Raw genomic sequence first — 22,657 nt, forward strand, 5'->3', positions numbered from 1 at the left:
GGAATCCTGGAACTGTAGTTTATTGTGGCACCAGAGCAATCTGACAGAGAAGGCCAAAACTACAGACCCCAGAATTCCTTATCATTTAGCCAGGGCAGTTAAAGCAATCTCAAACTGGATTATTTCTGCAGTGTGTTTTGGACCTTTGTGGCCAAATTGGTTTTGCTCATACACAGGTTGTTGGCCTTTGGAAACAGGACATCTGTTGGGGGATTTTAAAAGAACTGGGTACTGTATTATGATTTTTGTTTTATTTCTTTTATTATTGAAAACCTATTTAAAGGTAATTCTTAAGATAAAAGTGAACTATTTAAAGGAGAAATAAATAAAGAGACTTTCAAAATAAAGATGTGGTCTTTCAGATTACACCATTATTTGTATCTACATGTAGTACAAAGAATCACACGTTTGACTTACAAAAGATACCTTTAATTATGCATGCATGCTTTTCAAATATAGAGGATCATGTTCCCAGTGTTTAGTACACAACATATGTCTTATTAGGCAGCATCGGTTAACACATATTTTACCACTGTAAGTTATTTACTGCTGACAAACAGATATTGATAATACTAGTTGCATTTGGCTCAATAAAAATCTAGATACAGGTTAAACTTTCAGATTTGTTATTTGAAACAAAATGTCTTGACCAATTCCAAAGGAACTCATATTTTCAGACTTGAACAAATGTCTTGGAATGTCCCAACTAGAAAAATTGTGTGAGATTTGACTTCTCTGCTGCAGCCATAACTCTCCCGACTACGAGAAGTATAAATCCCTGACCCCTCATGTTTCAACTTCAAACTGGGCATTGATGCATAAAGGCCATTTTGGCTTTTGTTGTACATATCATATAGTTAGCATACACAAAGGAAATTCAAAATGGTGGGGTAGGAACATGCTAGGGCCAACTTGGAGACTGTCATCTGTTTGTTACAGGGTGAAAAATAAACAATGTGTCTAATGTACACACATCTATTTTGCAACATGGTGATGCATGATGAAGTCATGATCAACTGCAGCTCCTTACTGAGTATACATAGTATTGATATAGTTTTCCCAGTGTACCTGTGTTGGCATGGAGTGAGAATCCTGGCCTATGGTTCACAAAGTTGCTAGTGTATATTCCCCAATGACACTCTGCTCAGCTCTTCCCACCAGAGAAAGTGATTTCAGTAACTAAGAACACATTAGGTACAAAAAGCTTAGTGCTATGCCCAAACCAGACTCCTTGTTTGTCATTTCCAAACAAGCCAGGACTCATAAACCCACCTAAGATTCTGTCTTCAGTCTCTGGCTTCTCATGGGACCAATACTGTATAGCAGAGGTTCCTCCTAAACTGGAATGCTAATCCTAATGACTCTCCAACTATTGAAGCCACTTCTGCTTGTATGAGAAGCCAAGTAGGAGCAACTGGGCAATGTTTTTACTTGTGAATTTCAGGATTCCCTAGAATTCTGGCTTACTGGTTTTGAAAATTGGACCCATATGTGTACATTTAAATAATGCTCAGAGTATAATATGAAGTCATCTTAAAACAGCTTAAGATCAAAAGTGAAAACCTTCTGGGGCCCATTCACACTACACAATTATAATGCTATATTCAATTTTAGCTTCCATGGCACCGTCCCATGGAATCCTGGGATTTGCGGTTTAGGAAGGAGCATTTAAAATTCTTAACTGAAGATCACCAGTGCCTCCTCAAACTACAAGTCCAAGGATTCCAGATGTTGCCATGGCTGTTCAAGTGGAATATAGCACTCTATTTGTTCAGTGTGAATGGGCTCCAAGTAGATTAAGACTCAATCCTCAAAATGTTTATGCATTCCTTAATTTGTATTTTGATGGACTGCAAAGGCTGTTTCCCATTCTCCTTTCCCCGCCCATTAAGACAAGTGTACTTAAAATACATGTACACAAACTCAAACCTCTTGATAAGGAAACTCATATGTTTTAAAATAAATGGTAGGTGTCCATGTGTGCATTTTGTGGAATCTGCCTTTCAAAAATGAGGTAAACTTCTGGTTAGTTGTTTAACTGAGGCAGTTCTTCATATCCTAAGTAATGGATATTTTTGCTTTACTGTATTAAACTTTTCTAAGAAAATAAGAGTTCTCTCCACTCAAGCAACCTGGACGTTTCTTTCTTGGCTTTCTTGTAATATGTATGAATGAAGTTCTAAACAGAAATGGCACAGCAGTCACAGAAATCCCACTGAAATCCTATTAGCTTTGCTGGCATTGATGCAAAATGCAGAATTTTGCTGCTGTGCTACTTTAGGAGCGAAAACATAGCTAGACAATGGGAAAGATTCATAGCAGTGAAGCATCACTGTCCAGTAGTTTTATCCCACGGAATAAATATTGGTTCATTTCAAATAACTACCAAGCTTCTTTCTCCTATCTGTCACCATTCCCTCTCCCCCCTCTCCCCCAGAGCCACAAACCCAAGTCTTAAATCACTGGGACAAACTGAATGTGCATATTTATCCCAATATATGTAAATGGCATTTTGTATACTGAAGGAACACAATGCAAAAAACAATAAATCAGCATTTACAGGAGGGGGGGATCCAAAACACACTGAGGTAATTTACAGGGTTTTGCCCAAAGAATGGTCTGGGTTATGGAATTTTATTGACTTTATAAAAATGCAAGTTTCTTTCACATCTCAACTTCACCCTGAGCTTTCTTGGAACAACCATAATATATGTAAAGGCCACCACATTCTAAATCAGCCTACCAGTTTCCCATCAGAAGTGACTGGAGCCTCCATTTAAAATTCTGCGGAAGACAATGAGAAGATAACAGTACATCATAACTATTTCTTAAAGATTACCTCATTTGGCTCAAGCTATCTGGAAATCTTTTAGATTAAGCACTTATAAAGAAAATTTGAGAAGGGCCAATGGAAAAAAAACTCCATATACACATATCACACACCCATCCCCACACTCATACACCACAGCCTTTAGTCACTAAAGGAGGATTCACTGTCAGATGTTTCCTCTGCATTTGCCTCATCTCCCCAAGCAGGAACTGCAGCATCTGGTGTCCTGAAAGGGAAAAATCACAACTCTTGTTGTTCAGAATGGCAGCAGACATAAAAACTAAGTGTCAAAGCTTAAGTGCTTCCAAAAGAGTAGCTGTATTAGCCTGAAACAAAAGTTCAGTAAAAAAAATGAAAATAAATTACTGGTATTCTTTTTTTTAATGCTTTGAGACATTACAAGAAAGAAACATGACTTTCCTAGAGAATACCTAAATCAACTACATGAAGGTGGACCAATAAGATACAAGTTAGGTAGGGTGTGCAAGGAGGCTGTATTTATACATATAGGTAAACATACACATATGCGTGCACATGCATGCACATACACACCCACACCAAACTGTAATGGCAAAAGAGGGTGCTGTGCACTAGATTTACTTCTGAGAAAGGAAACACAGCTTCTGAGCCTTTTCTTTAGGTGCAAAATGTGGGAGATATTCCAAACAATACAAACTTTTCACCTGGAAGGGTCTAAAATATCTTATTTCCACAAACTCTATAAATATTTAATTAATTGCTCTTTCTGTTTGCAAGGCTACTCAGATTATATTCCCCTGAACCTTCCAAAGGATCAACATACACTTTTTTCTTCCTAGCTGCAAACCCCAATCCCATCAAGTCTCCATAAAAGTAATATTCAAGGTAAAAGGAGGTGTCACTTACTCAAGAAGATCTGGATTTAACCCCTCAGAGATCATTTTGTTCCTTATGGCCATTACAGGAACACCCTGTGGAAGAAAACTTTTTTAAAGTCCATAATAATGCTCAATAAGAGAACCTCACTCAAAATCCAGTGTTCTGCTGAATTAAATGCCGGAAAACCTGCAAGTCCTGCCCAACCAATCAACCAACCAACCAAATCAACCACCACAACAAAGCCCTCAAAAAATCTTTAAGGAAAAGACTCTGGAATGATACATGAATATTTTTCATTGAACAGAATTAGGATGATTAGGTTTTCCTATCCTACAGCAGGGGCAAACAACTTGTGGCCCTCCAGATGTGGTTGGATGACAACTCCCATGATCTCAAACCACCGAGTACACCGGCTGATAGGAATTACAATCCAAGAGCTTCTGAACAGCCACAAACTACACACTCCTAGTTTACAGGTACAAGAGATAGAGGACTTGCTGGAGAAACCGAGTTCAGTTTTTTTGTAATTTGACTTATTTCAGAGTCACCAGTTAGGATACCTCTTTGTTTAATTAAAATAATCCCAAATGAGTAGCTGAGACAGCTGCTGTATGTGTCCTCTTTCACTATCTTCCATGCCTGATGTAAATTACTTCCCTTATTTCTTTTGCAGTCGATGCAAGACATTCAGTACTACTTCCTAGCCACTACCCATATCAGATGTGTAATGTGGATCAAGTCAGGTTATCACTGTCTAACAACATGATCACAGTGGAAGAGCCAAAGAAAATGAGAAGCAGATCCTGCAAAGAAAATAAAAAAATGTGTAAAATATTATTATTATTATTATTATTATTATTATTATTATTATTCAGATTAAATTTTCTCCCGGCCCAGGCTCCCGGGCTCCCCAATTTCCCTTATTCCTCTTGTGGCCCCATCCCCTGATGGTGAGGATTACTGAGAGTTTTGGGGTTTAGTTTAGGATAGTATAATTATACATTGTTATAGTCCCATTTTAATACATTTAAGTGTTTAATAATTTTTTAAGGGGGGGAAGGGAGTATAAATATTTATGTATATTTTATTCTGTAAATTTTTATGTTGTTCACCGCCCAGATTGGCTTTGCCACCGGGCGGTATAGAAATAAATATTATTATTATTATTATTATTATTATTATTAAAATTGGCCAATCGTAAGTCAAAGTCCAAATCCACATGGATGGCCTTTGTTCTACCAACTGCAGCCCAAGAGAGATGTAGAGGTTAGGATTTGTACGTGCAGGAAAATAATCAGATACTGAACATTTTAAGCAGACTCATGTGGCTCAGAATTCTGATCTACAGTCACCTATGGGAAGCTTACAAGCAGGACATGAATACAATAAAATACTTGGGCTCATGTTTCCCAACCACTGGTATGTATAGGCATAATAATATTGTTTAGGACAGGGGTAGGCAACCTTTTTGAGCCGGGGGCCAGGTTGCTGTCCCTCAGACAACTGGGGGGCCAAAGCCAAAAAATAAATAACTAAATAATTTTTAAAAAATTTAAATGAATAAATAAACCGGGACAAATGTAGGACAAAATTTTCAAATGGTGGACACTTTTTTAAAAAAAGTGGAGGACACATGAAAAACATTGCTGATTTTTTAAAAAATGTTAATATAAATGCATGTTTCTGAGGCTTCTATAGACAATTGCCCCTGTGCGTGAGAGGCCAAAGGCCCCGGCGGCAATTGGCGGCAGGACTGGGCTGGGGCCGGTCCCAAGGCCTTGCCGGGCCGCATCCGGCCCGCGGGCCGCAGGTTGCCTACCCCTGGTTTAGGATAACACTGGGGAAATCTGTGCTCCTCCAAATATTGAATCCAGCTCTAAACAAATACAGAGAACAGGCAATAATCAAGGACGATGGGATCTACAGTCATCTACATCTGGAAGGTCACTGGGTTTCCACTCCTAGTCAAGAAGAAAAGCAACAGCAACTGAACACTAGTACTCTATCCTCAGTCTAATACTAAACAAACAAACAAGCTTCATTTATATACCGCTTCATACCGCTAAGCAATGCCTAAGCGGTTTACAACTGTAAGCTAATTTGCCTCCAACAATCTGGGTACTCATTTTAGCAACCTCGGAAGGATGCAAGCCTGAGTCAAGCTCGAGCCCTTTTGCTAGTCTTGAACTTGCAACCCTGTGGTTTTGAGTGAGTGGCTGCAGTACAGGCATTTAACCACTGCGCCACCAGCTACAGATATTATTATGCTTTTTGAAGCACAACTGTGTTCTCTGTCTGGAAGACAGAACAGCAGAGCTTGCAGGATCAGTTCAACAGCAGCTAATATTTGCCAAACAGAAGAAAATATATCCATTATCAAGAGTCTAAAGCCACAAGAAACAGAAGCGGCATGATATCATATCTGACTGATCCACAGTCTCCTAACTGGAATATGTACAGATTAGAAAATTCTTTTTTCCAATATGGTTGGTTAGTTATCAGCACATAGTCCAGGAGTGGTAATCCCCCTTTCTACTACATCCTCAATATAAATATTATTTTAACAGGCTTATGCTTTCATGTTTAGCTGGAGCACAGGAAGTCATAATGCTCATTAGACTTCCTTTCTTGAGCAGATTCCTCCAGGTAAATTAATGCTGATAGATTTGTGAGCCAATATCAGCAAATTAGCTTTAAGGATCTTGCAGTGTGTAAGTCAGTAAGAATGGATAAGCATTTTTCCTCATTCGCTTTGACAGTTTCTTGATAATTACAACCAAAAGGTTTAACTCAGAAAAGCTTCTCCAAATTCTACCACAAGTCCCCTGCTGAAACATCAATTCTGCATAGTGGTGGGTGTTAGTTAACTTTGAATAGCCTTTAATTGTAAACTTGCCCACAGTTGGGAGAATACCATCCCTCAGACTCAAACAACCTCCTTTCATATTTTTCTAGCAGAATGCCAGAGACCAAACTGAAGTCCAAACTCTTGGCTAGGGACAATCCAAGAAAATCTGCTCCTGTGTTTCTGCTGCTGAAGCTCCAAAAGAACTTGTCGCTTTGCCATCATTGATGCAAAAGGTCAAAAGGAAAAAATAACAACATCCAATTTCTGATTTCCAAGGTCTACTGGAGGTCTGAGAAGGACGTGAGAGGCCTCAACATCTAAGTGAACAGTAGTATGTGGTTGGTTTTGGCACAAAACACATGTAGTTTGGCCAAGGTAAGTAGAAGTTTTTAAAAAGGAACAGAGAGCCATGGCTGGCGTTTCAGAGAACGGTGTCTGTACTAGCGTCACTGAGGAAAATGGAGAAAGCGGTCAACGTTGGCAGGGCAAAGGCTGCGCTAATTTGGTGATTAATATTTTCCTGTACACATCAGTATTTGGGACTTTCTCCCCTTGCAAAAAGAAAAAAAACTGGCCATCTCCAATAAAAACAATTAAACTCAGCAGTTTAAAAGTGGGAATATACAGAGCTGCCATCATCAGAAGTCACGCAGAACATTTATGACTGGGCGTCCCCATCTGCCATATGGAAAAAGCATGGAGGCTAAATGGGTGGGGATGGGGCCTATAGCTTGATTCCCGTCTGATAAACATTTTCTTCCCATTTCAAAGGCTTCAAGCCATGGCAGGGCATAAAAAGAGAGCCCCCAAAGGATCTCACCTAGGCTTCAACTCCAGGAACTGTCATGGGAAATATGAAGTAAGAAATTGGTAAGATGAAGTCCACACCTACATACCTATGCTTTGATGCAGTTGAATTTTTACTTGCGAGAAACTTTATCTAACACACATATGACACTGAAATGATTTATAATCAAATAAAAACATATGAATTGGATCACATAACTAATGCAAGAAGAATTTAAGATCATATCCTGGGGGGGCTATAAATGGTTAGCTTAGGGTTTTATGAAACAGGTGGAGAAGTTGTCCCAAGCAGAAGATAATTTACTTGCAGACCCATCCTTTAAACTGGTGAATCACAGCATTCCCTCTCAATTTAAAAGAGAAAGCTTATCTGTCTTAAGGGTCAGACCTGGCTTGGTTACTGCTACAGATGGCTCTTTACTTTATACTTTCTTCAATTTTGAGGTTTGCACTGCACATCTGAACTTATCACACCCACTGAAGCAATTTGCTTTCCATGGATTTTTGCCATCATTAATATTGCTTTAAATTTGCTAGAGAGGCTGTCTAATTCTTTGGTTACCAGGTCAGAATATATCCACCTCCTTAGTGGTCAAACTGTAGCTCACAACCTCCATGTAAGAAACCTGAACATATGCTCAGTGGGGGAGGGGAGGGGGCATCTGTCCTAAAACTGATAATATCCCTCCAACTGCAATATATAGCCTGATGGAAAATCTTTAGGCCATAACACCTTGTCATTGGTCATGCATGCTCCAGCTTCTGGGAGTTGAACTTCAACTTCCAGAAACTGGAGCCTGTATGACCAATGACAAGGTATCATGGGACTTATATGAGTGTTCCTCCTATAAGGACAAATTACAAAGACCCTTTTGAGAATCACTATCACTGGTTGCAGAGGTTCATTTGAAGGACATACAGAAGAGGTTTTCTCCTGTGTTGTTTGTTGACTGAGTAATCAGGTCCTAGTCTCACTGCTTTTAGGATGAGTACAAGGACACATCTTTTCATTCTGCCAATTTAAACTGTTAGGAGGCTTCTTGATTATTGAGTCAACTTTAATTACCCACCGGGTATATTTATTTTATAGTATAAACATGTATCAAATAAATAAATAAGACCATGTTCTTGCTTAAAATGCACAGCTGTACCATTCTTCCAACATGGGGAAAGGCAAAAATATGTAAACCTCAGAACACTGATCAGCTTCTAATCAAGCTATTGAAATCTTCTTTTCATGTCAAAGGCACGCAAGTGAAAAAGAGCAAGTTTGTTCTCTTTCTGTGCCACTACAGAAAGCCTTCACAAGAGAAACACCTAATTTAATTCAAATGTGCCTCTTATGAAATGGGCATCCCTTAAACAGATCCATATGCATTGCAGCAATCGCTGCCCAACCTGGCACTCTATGCTGGCTATGAGATGATGGGAGTTTTAGCTGGACGCGTCCAGTAGGCCCCAGGTTCCAAGACAGGCAAAGGGCACCAGGTTAGGTAAGATTGCATTAGAGTGAGCCATGCATTCTCCTTTCAGCCACATCAGTCTTTCCGAATCCAGTGGGAATTATACAAGTGCCATACGATACCAGTCCGCCACTCCAGATTCACAGGAAAATTGTTTGAGCCAGCAAAGGTGCCTGATGGAATATCCTAACAACCTACTGAATCTGAATGCTTTGTACTGAAGCCTGACTCAACAGCAACTGCTGGGCACAAGCAATCCAATTAAGCTGTTAGTTCCATTTTAATTTGAAGAAGGCTTGATCCAAAGGGGAAAATATGCCAATGGCTGGTTAAATATAAGACCAGCTTGCATGGCGTGAAGGCAAAAAGCAATCCTTAGGAAAAAGTGTGAAGGCTTCTTTCCTTCATTTCCTTTATTTTCCAGCAAAGGAAAATATGGATGTGTGTCCTTTCCCTTCACCCCACCAAACAACTTTGGAGAATGAAAAACCCGAATGGCTTTTGGCCACTCTTACCTAACCATTTCTGCCAGCCTTCTTGTCTCCACAGAGATACAGAAGGCCTTCATCTTACATTCCAGGGAAAAGAATGAATGGCCTCCACACCACCACCTTTTTCCCAGTTTGGGACCTAAGGTGGCTTACAAAAGTTAAAACTAATACAGCTAAAAATTTATATCATGCAAAAGTTAATGTGCGTGCGCGCGCACACACACATTATTGATAAAATTAAAAGCAGTTGAAAGCATAATCATTAAAAAGAACAACAAATCTACACAATATAGCATAAGAAAGAGTCTTTCTGCCAGCCCTCATAGGCTTATTGAAATAAAAAGAACTTCACCTGCCCACGAAAGGATAGCAAGGAGGGTGCCAGTTCCCTGGGAAGGAAGTTTAAGAGACTGGGAGCAGCCACCAAGAAGGGCCACTCCCATATTCCCAAAACATGTACCTGTGAAAGTGGTGGGACAGACAGAAGGATCTCCTCAGAAGATATTATTTAGGAAGACACAGTCCTAAAGACAATTTGGACTTGAGCCATACAGGGTTCTATAAGTCATAACCAGCATTCTCAACTGCATCTGGAAACAGGCCAGCACCCCATAGAGCTGGTCCAGTAAGGGAGTTGTGTGTTCCCTGTAGCCAGCCCAGTTAACAATCTGCCTGCAGCTCTTTGGTTCAGCTGAAACTTCCAAACACTCTTCAAAGGCAGCCCCACATAGAGCATGTCACAATAATCCAAAAGAGATGCAACTAAAGCCTATGTCACTGTGGCCTGATCCAATGTGTCAAGGAAGAGGCACAGCTGGCATATAAGCCTTAACTATGTAGATGTACTTCTGGCCAGGAGTACCCCCCTCCCCAAGCTGAGAATCCGTGTTTTCAGGGGGACTGTGACACCATCTAGCAAAGACTTAATCCCTTTTTCCTGATCTGCTTTTAAACTGACAATCTTGTCTGGATTAAGCTTTGTTTGCCCTTATCCAATCCATTATTCATGCAAAGTTTAGAACCATGACACCTCCCTTTTATCGAGGTGAAAAGCAGTAGTAAAGCTGGGCAACACCCACATATTGATGGCACCAAATTCCAAACCTCTGGACAACCTCTCCCAGCAGTTTCATGTATATGTTAGTATATGGGGGAAGGGACAAAAATCAAACTCTGAGAGATCCTCACAGGACAGTGGCCAAGGAGATAAACAGGGAGTCTCTCAGCGCTAATGGGCATTCTGGCTTTCCCACTCCAGGAAGAAATGAAACCACTGTAAAAGAGTGCTTCCAGGTCTCTTCCTAATAAAATGGCCCAGAAGAATACCACGGTCAATGGTATTAAAAACCATAGAGAGCAAAACCCACAGAGACACACTCCCCCTGTCCAGTTCCTGGAGTAGGTCATTCACCAAGATGACAAAAAATGTCTCTGTCCATGGCCAGACTAATCCAGACTAAAATGGAAGGCTGTACATTTTCCTAGGATATATCCTTAGCCTTGTTCATCATTTGTATCGGGAGTGGACAACCATACTACTATCTACAGTGGTGCTTAGCTTTGGGGCTTAGCTTTGCCAACAAATATAGAAAATAAAACAATGGCCTATAGCTTGGGAATGGTCAGCATACATTGTAATTCCAAGAAGTCAGGACAGCAGATAGTGCAATTACTATTAGACAATTGGATTAATCTTCCATGCAAACAAAGTGATATTCAGAATTTTACAACAAAGACCTTAATTGTAGAGCATGAAATTCAGATATCTTAAAGCTGAGTTCAGAAAAGGAAGTGGCACTAGGGATCATATTGCAAATGTATGTTAGAGAAGGTTTTTCCCCCTTTTTTCAAAACACATTAATTTATTTTAAATTTATTAACTCTTTGTATTTTGAGGATTTGTACTGTAATATTTATTTTAATTAATTTTAATTAAACCAATTAAAATTTAATAAAGATTATTATTTTATTAACTACTTAATTTTAATTACATTATTATATATAAGAAGTCAGACAAAAGAGAATTTTCACTGTCTGTTTCTTTTTTGGCCATTATTATTTGTTTCATTTCATGATTATTACTGAATATAATTTGTGCAGTGGGTGAAGTGTTAAAAAAAGACCCCAATCTACACCATGTGACAAATATGCTAGGTACACCACTGCTGCCAGTCAAACATTTGTTTCACTGAAATCCCAAATAAAATCACCAACCTTGGAAATGCTAGGTAACTGCCTAGGAAGCCTAGAAGTCACATATTATTTCAGAAGAGGAGATGCAAAAAAAATAAAAAAAAAAAATAAAAAAAAAATAGGGGATTAACAGGCACCTAAAGGAAAGAGTCAAGAGAATTGCCTTCAAAGACAGTTTGGCTATAGAATACATTTTGCATTTGTGATAAAGCCTGGGTAGCAAAATTGGCTTACCACTTGAACCATTTTGAGATATCTGGCATAACGTGGATCTTTTGCTACAGTTGTGACATTTTTTGTGGCTTCTTCTGGCTTCTGTTGTTCAGCTTCTGGTGAATTGCCCTGGCAAACACAGAAAACACGGGCCAGTCTTTTAAAAACACATGCAGACTGTGTGTGTTTCAGAAAGGAATTATGCTAATTTTTACCTCAGAATGTGGGGATGCATTTGTTGACTGTGGATCTATTGAGGGTTGTGAGACAAGGCCATTAGTAATACTGTTGCCACTGGTGCTGGATACTTCAAACTTGACATCTTCTAAGCCAGGGATAGAAGACAACTGAAGGTGGGAAGCAATGAATACAGAAGACTACATTTTACTAGTAGGGTTCAAAAACTCTTAGCTGCTTAATCAGCAATGCCTCAGAATTTAGTTACATTAATGAAGGGTTTGTCATTCTAGCTTTGCTTGCTCTCAAAAATTTCACCTCCATTGTCCTACTGTGTTGTCTATCTGTTTTCATTTACATTGTCCTTCTGAAAAAATACACTCATTACTACTTGCAAATGAGTGTACTGTACACACTCATGTATAAGTCTAGAAATACAGGTCAAAAAATTGACCCCAAAAACCTGAGTTGACTTATCCACAGGTCACTGTAAGTACTGTATCTTAACTCTTATTTAAAAGAAGGATCCATCCCCTAGGGGAAAAGGAAGAGTATAATATGTCCTAAAAGCACTGATCCCCTCTACTCTCTCATCCATCCAGCTGTAGGAGTGAGCACAAAGAGCTATATGTCTGCTGGAATTTGGTAAGTTCTTTGACATTGTTTTGCTTTGCTTTATTTAGATCCTTTGCTATATACCTCTAAATTTTACCCTCGACTTATTCATGGGTCATATCAAAATGCACAATTTCGGCTCCAAAACTTGTCCTCAACTTATACATGAGGTTGATTTATAGCTGAGTATATACGGTAGTTCTGATTACAATTGTGCTTTAGGAGTTACACAGTGAAGATGTATAGAGAAAACCACGACTAATAAGAAAGGATGTATCAGGGACAAACCTTTGCATCCAGAATATTGAGTGTGGTCTCAATTTGTTGAATACGGAGGGAAAGTGCAGACAGTTTCTGGGAAGAAAGGAAGTGAAATATTAAACAATACTTTACTCATTGTCAATTTTCTCCTACGCCCTTCCTCTCCTATAATGTTTGCCTTCCCCATGGTCACATATTACCTCAGTCTTTCAGAAAAGAATATGAAGCACATCATACAAGTATACTGCAAGCCTTGTTACACAGATGGTCTGAAATACCTCATGACTGATCATTAATAAAAATACTGGACCATAAACCTAATATATACAAGCAGTGGTACACATACCATAGAGAAAACTTGCAAACAGATACTAGCTTACAAAAATGTTTAATTATTCATTCGCCCTAAATTTACTACTTGTGGCTTAAGAAAAAGAAAAGAGTTGACTTTTGCACAATTTCTTTCCTTGCTTGCCACAGGCAGGGACCTGCCATCCCAGTTTGCTTATTATAACATTTGAACCTGGCACTCTTGCCTCTCCAAAGAAAATGACCTGCTGTTGGTTTATTTCTCTGGCTTTCTTGTGACATGGAAGCACAGCCAATATATATGCACAAGCCTGGCACAAAGAATTTCTTTCAAGTTAACCGATACTGGTATACAGGTCTACCTCAGTTAACAGAGCCTTTGAAAAAGAAGCTCCTTTTTCCAAAGTGTTTTTATGCATGACCAGCTCATCTTTCCTTCTTGCCCTGTCTAGCTTGGAGATTTTTTTTAGTAGCATTGGCACTGGGAAGGTGGTGAAGAAGGTTGGAGAAGCACAGACTTTAGGTGTCAGGTTGCTACAGTGTGTCTATAGTAAAGGATGCAATTAAGCTTGAAATGGTACAGAGATAGTACTCTAGCTGTCCCTCTGGTAGCTGTGTGTGCCTGCCTATAACAGGTAAAGCAAACAGCTGCTGCCTCCAGAATCCTTTACTATGTGTGAATAGCAAAACAAACAGAAAAGGGAAGAGCAGATGAGCCAGCCTCACAACTACCCCCAGCACACTTTGGAAAGAAACATAGATCTAGAACTCTGGCTACCAAAATGGTAATCATAAGAAAAGTGGAGGCAGATGAAATTAAAAGTAATCCTTGGATGAATTTTGGAAGAAGCCGTCAAATAGTCCCTAGCAGGTTCAAAATATTCTTTACTTCTACAAGTTTTACCTGACCTGGTTGTTTGACATGTGCATATTGCTAATTTGGAAGAAAATGTCTTCTGAAATACATTTGCTCTACATTTTTGTGCCATAGGAACCCATTCCTATTCTTTCCAAGTTATTTCTGCACCTGGCATAGAATTTTCTGTTAAAGTAGTAATGCTCAGGACACATAAGCTTCATAAATGGAGGTATATCTGTACTTTATTTATTTCCTTTCATGAAAAGCAGTATTGGAGAAACTAAATTTTGAAATGCTGGGAAGTCACATGCTAAGACTTGACACAATTTTGACTGCAACAACATTTTGGATGACAGTGTACAAAACAGTGGAATACACTCCCTTGGAGTGTGGTGGAGTCTCCTTCTTTGGAGGTCTTTAAACAGAGGCTGGATGGCCATCTGTCGGGGATGCTTTGATTCTGTGTTCCTGCATGGTAGTGAGTTGGATTGAATGGCCCTTGTGGTTTCTTCCAGCTCTACAATTCTAAAACATAACCCATGGCTCACCCTCTAATAAACATTAAAAAAAAACAGAAGAAGTATAAAACTACAGTCTAAAAAACAAAGATGCCATTCAGGAAATACCATTTTTATTGCCTATTTACAGGCACGTGGTGTGCCACAACCAAACAAATAACACTTAAAGGCACATCTCACTCAAGACAGGAGTGCTTTTGATATCACTCAGGAAAGTATCACAAATATTTTCCAGCCGTACCTGTAAAGGCTAATCAGATTTCAAGGAATGAGATGCAACACATTTAAGATTTCTTTTAAATTGCTAGTTTATTTGTTAAAACTAAGAACTAAAACTATTAAGACTGATATGGTGGCTTTAACTAATCGTTGCCATATGCAACCAGCTTTGGCAAGTGCATCTGCTGGCAGATCTGTAGCATTCTCACTGCCTCCTGGCACCACAATACATTTTTGCCAGGCTCCCAGAGCCAAAAGTTTTTAACACCCTGAGAAACATGCCATTCAGCAAACATAATATGGGGGGGGGGGGGGGGGGGGGAAGGTCAGATGTTGATGAGGTTGGTTTTTTTTTAAAAAAGAGGGCTTTTTTGGTCTCCAACTCTCTTTCTCACTCACTTTTTTATATTTTATGAATGCCTCTTTGTTCTTCAGGATGGATGTCATTCTTCAAGAAGAAAAAAGACCACACACAGGGATGTAGGGTTGTCAATTAAAAAAATCTTCTTTGAAATTAACTCTTTGAAATGGCTTCATTTCAAATAATTTAAATACCAGAAACCACAACAACAGTGGAAGGTGGTTATCTGATAGGACTTACATTTTAAACTTAGTGTTTAAGTTGTCACCCCAGCAGCTGCAGCAGGTAGAGATTAAGTGATGGGGTGAGAAGCATCAAACCTGCTTTTTCCTTTTTCATCGCTTTTTCTTTTTGCATCATGTGCTTTTAGATAGCAAGCCTGCTGTCAAGCAACACCTGCTGAAATCCCCTCTGCTATACAACCATTAAATATGAAGAAGCCCTCTCCAATTTTCAATTTGGCAGCAGCTCTCCACGACTTTTGTCACCCTTTTCTCTAGGCTTGGTAGGGGCCTCTTCCCACCCTCCAGGAACCTTTTGTGCCCTTCCTGGAGATCCCATCAGATTGGCACAAGTTGGAGAGAACATCCATAATGGCGGCACTCCAAAGAGTGCAGAGCTTGCCCGGCATCAACTTTGATGTCATTTTAGCTCTGGACAAAAGGCTTCTATGTTGTCCTGGGCCTAACAATTTATGAACTGGGTCTCCTGTGCTGTTGTTCGTGCTGGTTTTATTCTCTTACTATTATGTGACTTCAAGTAGTTTCTGACTTATGGCAACCCTAAGTTGAAACTATCATGGAGTTTCCTTGGCAAGATTTGTTCAGAAGAGGCTTGCCACTGTCTTCATCTGAATCAAGAGACTTGCCCAAGGTCACCCAGTGAATTTCCACAGCTGACAGGGATTTGAACCCCGGTCCCCCAGACTCCTAGAACAACACTCAAACCACTATGTTTAAATATGACCTAAATCCCCTCAAGGCATCAGGTGCTGTCTGAGCTTGAAAGATAAGCAGGATCAGTCCTAAGTACTTAGATGGGGGACTACCAATGAATACCAGGTGTCATGTGCTATACTTCAGAGGAAGGAACTGGCAAAACCATATTTGAGTATTCCATGCCTAAGAAAACCATATGAAATTCATGGGGTCACCATAAGTCAAAAGGCAACTTGAAGCAGCTCCTCTCCCCACATATTTCAATAAGAGGTAGCCTGGAATTTTTTTTAATTAAAAGGAGTACACAAATGTAAACAAATAAAGGTGTATGTAGAGGAAAGGCGTATATGTTGCAAATGTATCTAGAATGTTTAGCACATACATGCCCTCTCTGGATCCCTACAGTGATAAGACACACAGTTCAAAGGACAGGTTTACCCCATCAATAAGTGTGCTCCATGTCCTCACATGAGTAAACTACATCCTCTCACCTTTTTAGAAAAGGGAAAAAGCTAAAACTGGTCTCTGCTCCTAGGAACCCCAATTACTGAAAAAGAAATCAAACTTTCTTTTTATTTGTATAAACCCATCACAAGATTCATTTCTTGATCTTGCTCACTGGTCTGAGATGGAACACTGGGAATCAACATCTATATACCTGCATGCCCTTAGAGCAAATAACCATATAGAAGTTTTTACTGTACTTCCTGTAATACCACTCCAATTGACCTATGAAGTGGATAAGTCCCTATGCCAGAGGATTTAAGCAGGGCTGGGTAACCTCAGGCCCTGTGGCTGTATGCATCCTACCAGGGTCTCAATCCACCCTTGTTTAGTTCCCAGAACCATAATGTGTTTGTTCTTTTTTAGTTTTTACTTTTATTATTAAGTAGGGGAAGCTTTGTTTACAAAGACAGCACCGCAACAACAAATTCAACTAAAATGAAAGTAACCATTTGATCAACACTATTCATTTCCTTGGAAATTTCCTATGGGAAGCTTTCTCCCTTTCACAACAGAAAATAGTCCTACCATGTTGTCTAACTGCTCTCTATAGTGCAATGGCTGACTTACAAAAGCCAAAGGAATCCAGTGACTTCCTTGCCACTGACTATTGAACACAACTTGAGAAAGTTCTTTTTCTTGCAAAATTCCCCAGTCAATATAGTCAACAGCCACACTGGTTGGGGGATTTTGTAAGTTTTTGTTTAAAGGGGGAAAAAAGAAATTTTCCCTGGCTGTGCTATTGAAAGAGGAACAGTCATTGAGACAATCAACCTGTGGAGAAAAGTTAGTATAAACCATAACATGAAGAACATGAAGCTGGTGAAGAATATAGTTCTGATGAGAGATATACCTGCCAGTTCACAATCTGGCGCACATTAATCGTCCCCCTTTCTTTATTCACCTAAATTCTCAGTTGCATGCAGGAATTCCACACTGAGAAATCTCAAGGTAACTGCTAAGTAGTCATCTGGATGTTTCTAGCCCTTCTTTTCTGTTTTACAACCCACAGGTTGAGAGACAACACTCAGGTACAAGATGACTGCTGGCCCTTATGCAGTGTTTATATATTTTAAGAGCATCCTACGAAGGCAATGAAATTGACAATCTTCCCTGATACTCCATCAAGTCATGAAGCTTGTTGCAAACTAAACAACGAACAATACAAATTCGTCTGTACCATACAAGCACAACTAAAGGCAGGGGTACAATGTCGTGCAATGTCTACGTACCTCTTCACAAACTGTGGAAAATCGATTAAGGAACTGAACAGTGTGAACTACAAATTGGTTTAGAAACGCCACTGTTCTCTTCTGTTGGATGGCTGGAACCTGCATTATACAAACACAAACAAAAATACAACAGTGAGACTGATTCAGTATAATCTCCCAGTCCTTCTCTTTGGCAACAAAGCTTAGCCAATTCCCTCTCACAGAGTTTGGATGTACACATTTGGTTTGGTTTAGCTTCAGATATATTGAATTCCAATGTATTATTTTCAAACCAATGCTCCAAGTCATTCAAGTCAGATGCCAAGCAAGTCATGCTCCAAGTCATCCAAGTGTAACCTTATCCTTTTGCTGTTTCTTCCAGATTAGCTGAATGTGCAAATGGCACAAACACATTCTTTTTCATCTAAGCGATGCATGCAACTCTGGAACAGAACTGGATCTACAAGAAAGTGGCAGGCAGGGAACATAAAAGGGAACACAACTGAAAATGAAGACTGTTGTACTATGAGCTCTGATCTCCCACTGAACTCATAACTTACATATACTATAAGACTGACATCCTGAAAAACACACAGAATGGATTTCTGAAAGTATATTAAACACAGGTCTAGAACACATGGGCCACATAAGGTGGTAATTTGGGGGCATGGTGTTCAAATGATGCATGCCCCCAAAGTGGCTGGAAGCCGTTCCTGAACCACCAGAAGTGGTCCAATGCTGCTGCAAAAAGAAGTTGGTTTAAACTGACTCCTGGCTGGTGCAGCTTTGGGATGGCAGGTGGTGGTCCGCTTTGGGAGTGAATCATGCAGTCCGCCTGATCCCGACTCAATTGCAGCCAGAGTGGCCTGTGGCCGCTCTTTACCAACCGTGTGCTTTGCCCCACAGTTACACAAAAACTATAATCTAAATCCATGGTGGATACAAATATTTTTTCTTTTACATTCATTTTTTAAAAAAATTGTTGGATTAAAAAAATTAAGCCACATTTTAATTTTTTTTCCAATGATTAGAGCCTGAATCAAAGATGTTATCATAAATTCTAATTATATAACTTTGAATTAAATTCTACGTCTGTGTTTACGTTTATGGAGAAATAACCTCACTCTCCTAATAATGCACATGATTTACATACTCACTCTCAAAAGCCTTGCTTCTCTCTATGCATGCAAACATAAAGAAGATCAATGAATAGAAAATTTGGGAAGACCAAGTAGACTTGAAGGAGAAGTCTGGATACAAATGTAAGGAATGCCATTTTTGACAAGTGAAAATGAAAAAAAGCAATTCAGAATAATTCCTCTAAAGGTTTATTACGGTTATATTAAATAGCAATGTTTACTAAATATTCTGCTGAAAAATTATTAAACAGACTAAATATTTAAACAGAAATTCCAATCACTCAGTCCTTCAGGGATGTGATTTAAATCATGATTTACTATATATACTCAAGTATAAGTCAACTTCATGTATAAGTCAAGAGCAGGTTTTGGGGACAAAATTATGGATTTGGATATGTCCCATGGATAAGCTGAGGGTAAAACAAAGGATAGAAAGGATGAAGTAAAGAAAAACAATGCCAAAAACCTCACAAAATTCCAGCAGGCATAATTATTTGAGCTCATCCTAAAGGCTGAATGGATAATGGTAAACGGATATGGCAAATGGTGGCTGTAAGATGCATGTGGGAGGCATCCAGGTGCCAGTGGGGCTAGGAAAATGCACCTATGCTCAAACGGATGTAAAAGCAAGAGTTAAGGTACAGTATTAACTCTGGAAAAAAAACCAACATTGCCTTCCCTGAATTGGGTGGTGAAAGGTGAGAGTTTAGCCCCACAAGAACCTAAAAGAAGCACCAGCCCCTCTACTCTCTTGGTGGTCCTTTGAGGGAAAGTGCCCAAAAGCCACCAGAGCTATTTTCCCATCCAGGCATTCAGAAAGGCCAGAAGCTGTGGAGGAGAAAGTAGAGGTAGTCAGTGCTTCTTTTAGGTCCTTCTGGTATAGATTAGGCTCTCACCTTTTGTCACTCTACTCAGAGAAGGGGATGGTTCCTTTCTTCTCCCACTGAGCCTCCTCCTATTTCCACTATCTCTTCTGTGTTTTAAAGGGACACAAGTAAACATCACAGCGTATTTCTGCCCCAAGGCAGAAAGTGTTTGTGGACAGGGTGACCAGAGGCTCTCCTTTTCTGTCCTCCATTTCAGCCTTCCTGTCCAGGAGGAATTCCAAAACGTCCTCCATTCTCAGCATGACTAAGAAGCATGAATTTTACATTTATAGGAATGTTTCTAGCTTTTCTTTGATCATGTCCCTTTATTGTTTTTTCTTGAAGGTCCTTCATTTTTTGCAGTGCCTTATCCTCCTCTGTGATTAGGAGATCTGGCCACCCTAGGCTGTCCCCATTAAAAGTACCACCGTTTTGTGGATTTGGGATGTCATTGTACTTTTTACTCTACACAGGGTAATAAGAGATCCTCCTTTTCCAGGACATGTCTTCCATTTCAGCCTTCCTGTCCAGAAGGGAATTCCAAAATGTCCTCCACCTTTGAGCCTGACTAAGAAGCATGGATATGACATTTACAGGAGTGTTGTGTAGCATTTCATTGGACATATCCTCCAGTATTTCCTTGCAGACACTTCGTTTTGTGGTGCTTTGTTCAGTGAGGACATCTGGTCATCCTGTTTGGGGAGCAATGGTTTCAACCCCCCTTCAGGTGTCACCTGGCGTGGTCCGCACCCCTTGCGCCAATGGCATCACTTGGGGGGTTTGGGGTGTACAGATCGCACCAGGTGACACCGCTCCTCAAAGACCTACCTTTTGGCATCCACCTGCTTCCCTTTAAAGAGATTATTGCGCTACACTCTTAAAAGTGCTGCTATTCCACTTTAACTGCTCTGCCTGCCTCCTGTTGCATTCTGGGATTTGCAGTTTAGCAAGGGGCATTTAGAGCACAGTTGGCCCTCCGCATTTGCGGTTTTGACTTTTGAGGGTTTGATTATTTGTGGTTTTGATACATATGTTTGCTCAAGGAATCTGTAGCTCCTCCAGAGCAACTCTGCCAGACGCTGACCATAGAGTTGTGCTGGGGAACCTAGAAGCTCCTAGAGAAAACACTTCCCTGGGCATCTGTAGGTCCTCTGGCATGATTTTGTGATCAATTTCTGGCAGACGCTGACCACAGAGTTGCAATGGAGGACCTGGGGATGCCTAGAGAGCTGTTCTCTCAGATAAAAAAAATAGTGGTTTTTTTAATTTGTGGTTTTTCCACATTTATGGAGGGTCTTTCAGCACTAAGCTCAGCGAATGTGGAGGAGGGACCACTGTATTCAGCCAGAGAGCTCTTAGGCCTCACTTAACCACAAACCCCCAAATGCAACAGGAGGCTGTCGAAGTGGAATAGCAACACTTTAAGAGTGTACTCTTGTCCTTCCATATTCACTAGGGTTGGCGCACAAGACCCCCGTGAATATGGAAAAATTGTAAATAATAAAAGCACCACGTTTTTAACTGAGAGGACACTTCTCTAGGAATCTCTAGGTCCTCCAGTGGTCAACAGACACTGACCTTAGAACTGCAATGGAGGAGCTACAAAGGCCCAGTAGGGTATTCTCTCTAGCAATCTCTAGGTCTTTCAGTGCAACTTTGGGTTAAAGTTGACCATAGAGTTGCACCGGAGGACCTAGAGATTCCCAGAGAGAACATATTAATCAAATCCGTGAATAATCAAAGCCGCAAATATGGAGGGATGAGCGTAGTGTATATTTAAGAGTGTAGTGTATGTTGTGAGCCGCCTTGGGTACCTTTTGGGAGAAAGGTGGCATAAGGATAAACATTTTAAAAATAAAAAAAATTGAAAATGTGAAATTTCAAAATTTTAAATATTTTTTTTAAAAAATTGAAATATTTAATTTCTTAAAATCCTCTTTAAAATTGTCTTTAAACGCATCACATTTTAACCACATCTTCACTATGTTTAATTTTTTAAAAAAATGTTCAATTTTTTACATTAATTTTTAATTTTTATTATATATATATATATATTAAAAATTCAGTACTATATATATATATATATATATGTATGTATATGGGAATTCTGAGTGACATGAGTGCCCCAAAAGCCTGGCTAAGGGCTCTGCGTGGTGCGTGGAATGGGAAGAGGAGGAGGAGGAGGAGGAGGAGGAGGTCAATGGAGGGGCGACCCCAGCCCTAAGGACACCCCTGCCGCCTCCTGATGGGCGCTTCCCCTCAAAATGGCTGAAGGGAGGCAGGCCCTGCTGCAGAGGACCCTCCTGGAGCTGCTGCTGCTGCTGCCAGTAATACCTTGGTGAGGTCGATGCCCGAACCTACGAGAGGCAGCCCGTCCTCGTCCATCCCCAAAGGAAGGGACGGCGCGAAGCCACACAACCAAGCATTCCAGGACCCTCCCGCGACCCGTCCTTAATCGCCGCCTCTCTCGGCACCAGGAAGTGATCCCCCGACGTCGCCCTTAGCCCCGCCCCCAATCGGCGTCCCACAGGCCGCGTTGCATCATGGGGGTTGTAGTTCGGGCGCCCGGAAGCCTTCGGGGCGGAGGTTTTTCGAATGATACTGGGGCGTCAAGAGGGGCTCCTTTTGGCCTCCCCTCCCCCAGCGCAGGCTCCGCAGTTGTCTATTTCAATATATATATATATATATATATAGTTTTATATATAATGCAATATACATCTACTTCTCCATTTCAGTATACTTATATATGTGTGTGTATACCTGTGTGTCTATATGTGTGCATGTATGTATGTGTGTGTTTGTGTATATATTTGTATATGTGTGTGTGCATGTGTGCGTATCTATATGTGCGAATAGGTATGTGTGTACGTGTGTCTCTATATGTGCATATGTGTATACATGTGTGTATATATGAATGCATATATTTCTATGTCTATTTGTGTCTATATATGTGTGTCTATGCGTGTGTATGTGTATA

The 22,657-nt window shown here is 40.1% G+C and overlaps 1 protein-coding gene across 1 annotated transcript; it reads right to left on the reverse strand.

Moving 5' to 3' along the window:
* Window positions 1-407: 407 nt before the first annotated feature.
* On the reverse strand, window positions 408-22,155 carry LOC149311809 (WASH complex subunit 3-like). Its single transcript, XM_089527971.1, has 7 exons — window positions 22,015-22,155; window positions 17,697-17,795; window positions 12,784-12,849; window positions 11,919-12,050; window positions 11,725-11,832; window positions 3,716-3,780; window positions 408-3,056 (listed from the first exon to the last, which is right to left on the reverse strand). Exons 1-7 carry the CDS (start codon window positions 22,063-22,065, stop codon window positions 2,972-2,974), a joined length of 606 nt encoding a protein of 201 aa, XP_089384097.1. The 5' UTR covers window positions 22,066-22,155; the 3' UTR covers window positions 408-2,971.
* Between the last annotated feature and the right edge of the window lie 502 nt (window positions 22,156-22,657).

Source organism: Sceloporus occidentalis, unplaced genomic scaffold (genome assembly GCF_023333645.1).
Source record: "Sceloporus occidentalis isolate IW3139 unplaced genomic scaffold, rSceOcc1.0.p SCAF_5, whole genome shotgun sequence".
In the NCBI taxonomy this organism is placed as follows: Eukaryota; Metazoa; Chordata; class Lepidosauria; order Squamata; family Phrynosomatidae; genus Sceloporus; species Sceloporus occidentalis.

Bases quoted from the DNA above. Each gene is read 5' to 3' on its own strand.
- LOC149311809 (XM_089527971.1), bottom strand. From the start codon at position 22,065: ATGGACGAGGACGGGCTGCCTCTCGTAGGTTCGGGCATCGACCTCACC. The intron at 3,781-11,724 runs GTAAGCCAATTT...TTTCTTCCACAG, and splicing joins ATCTCAAAATGGTTCAAGTG to GGTGTTCCTGTAATGGCCAT. The intron at 3,057-3,715 runs GTAAGTGACACC...TTTCCCTTTCAG, and splicing joins TTAAATCCAGATCTTCTTGA to GACACCAGATGCTGCAGTTC.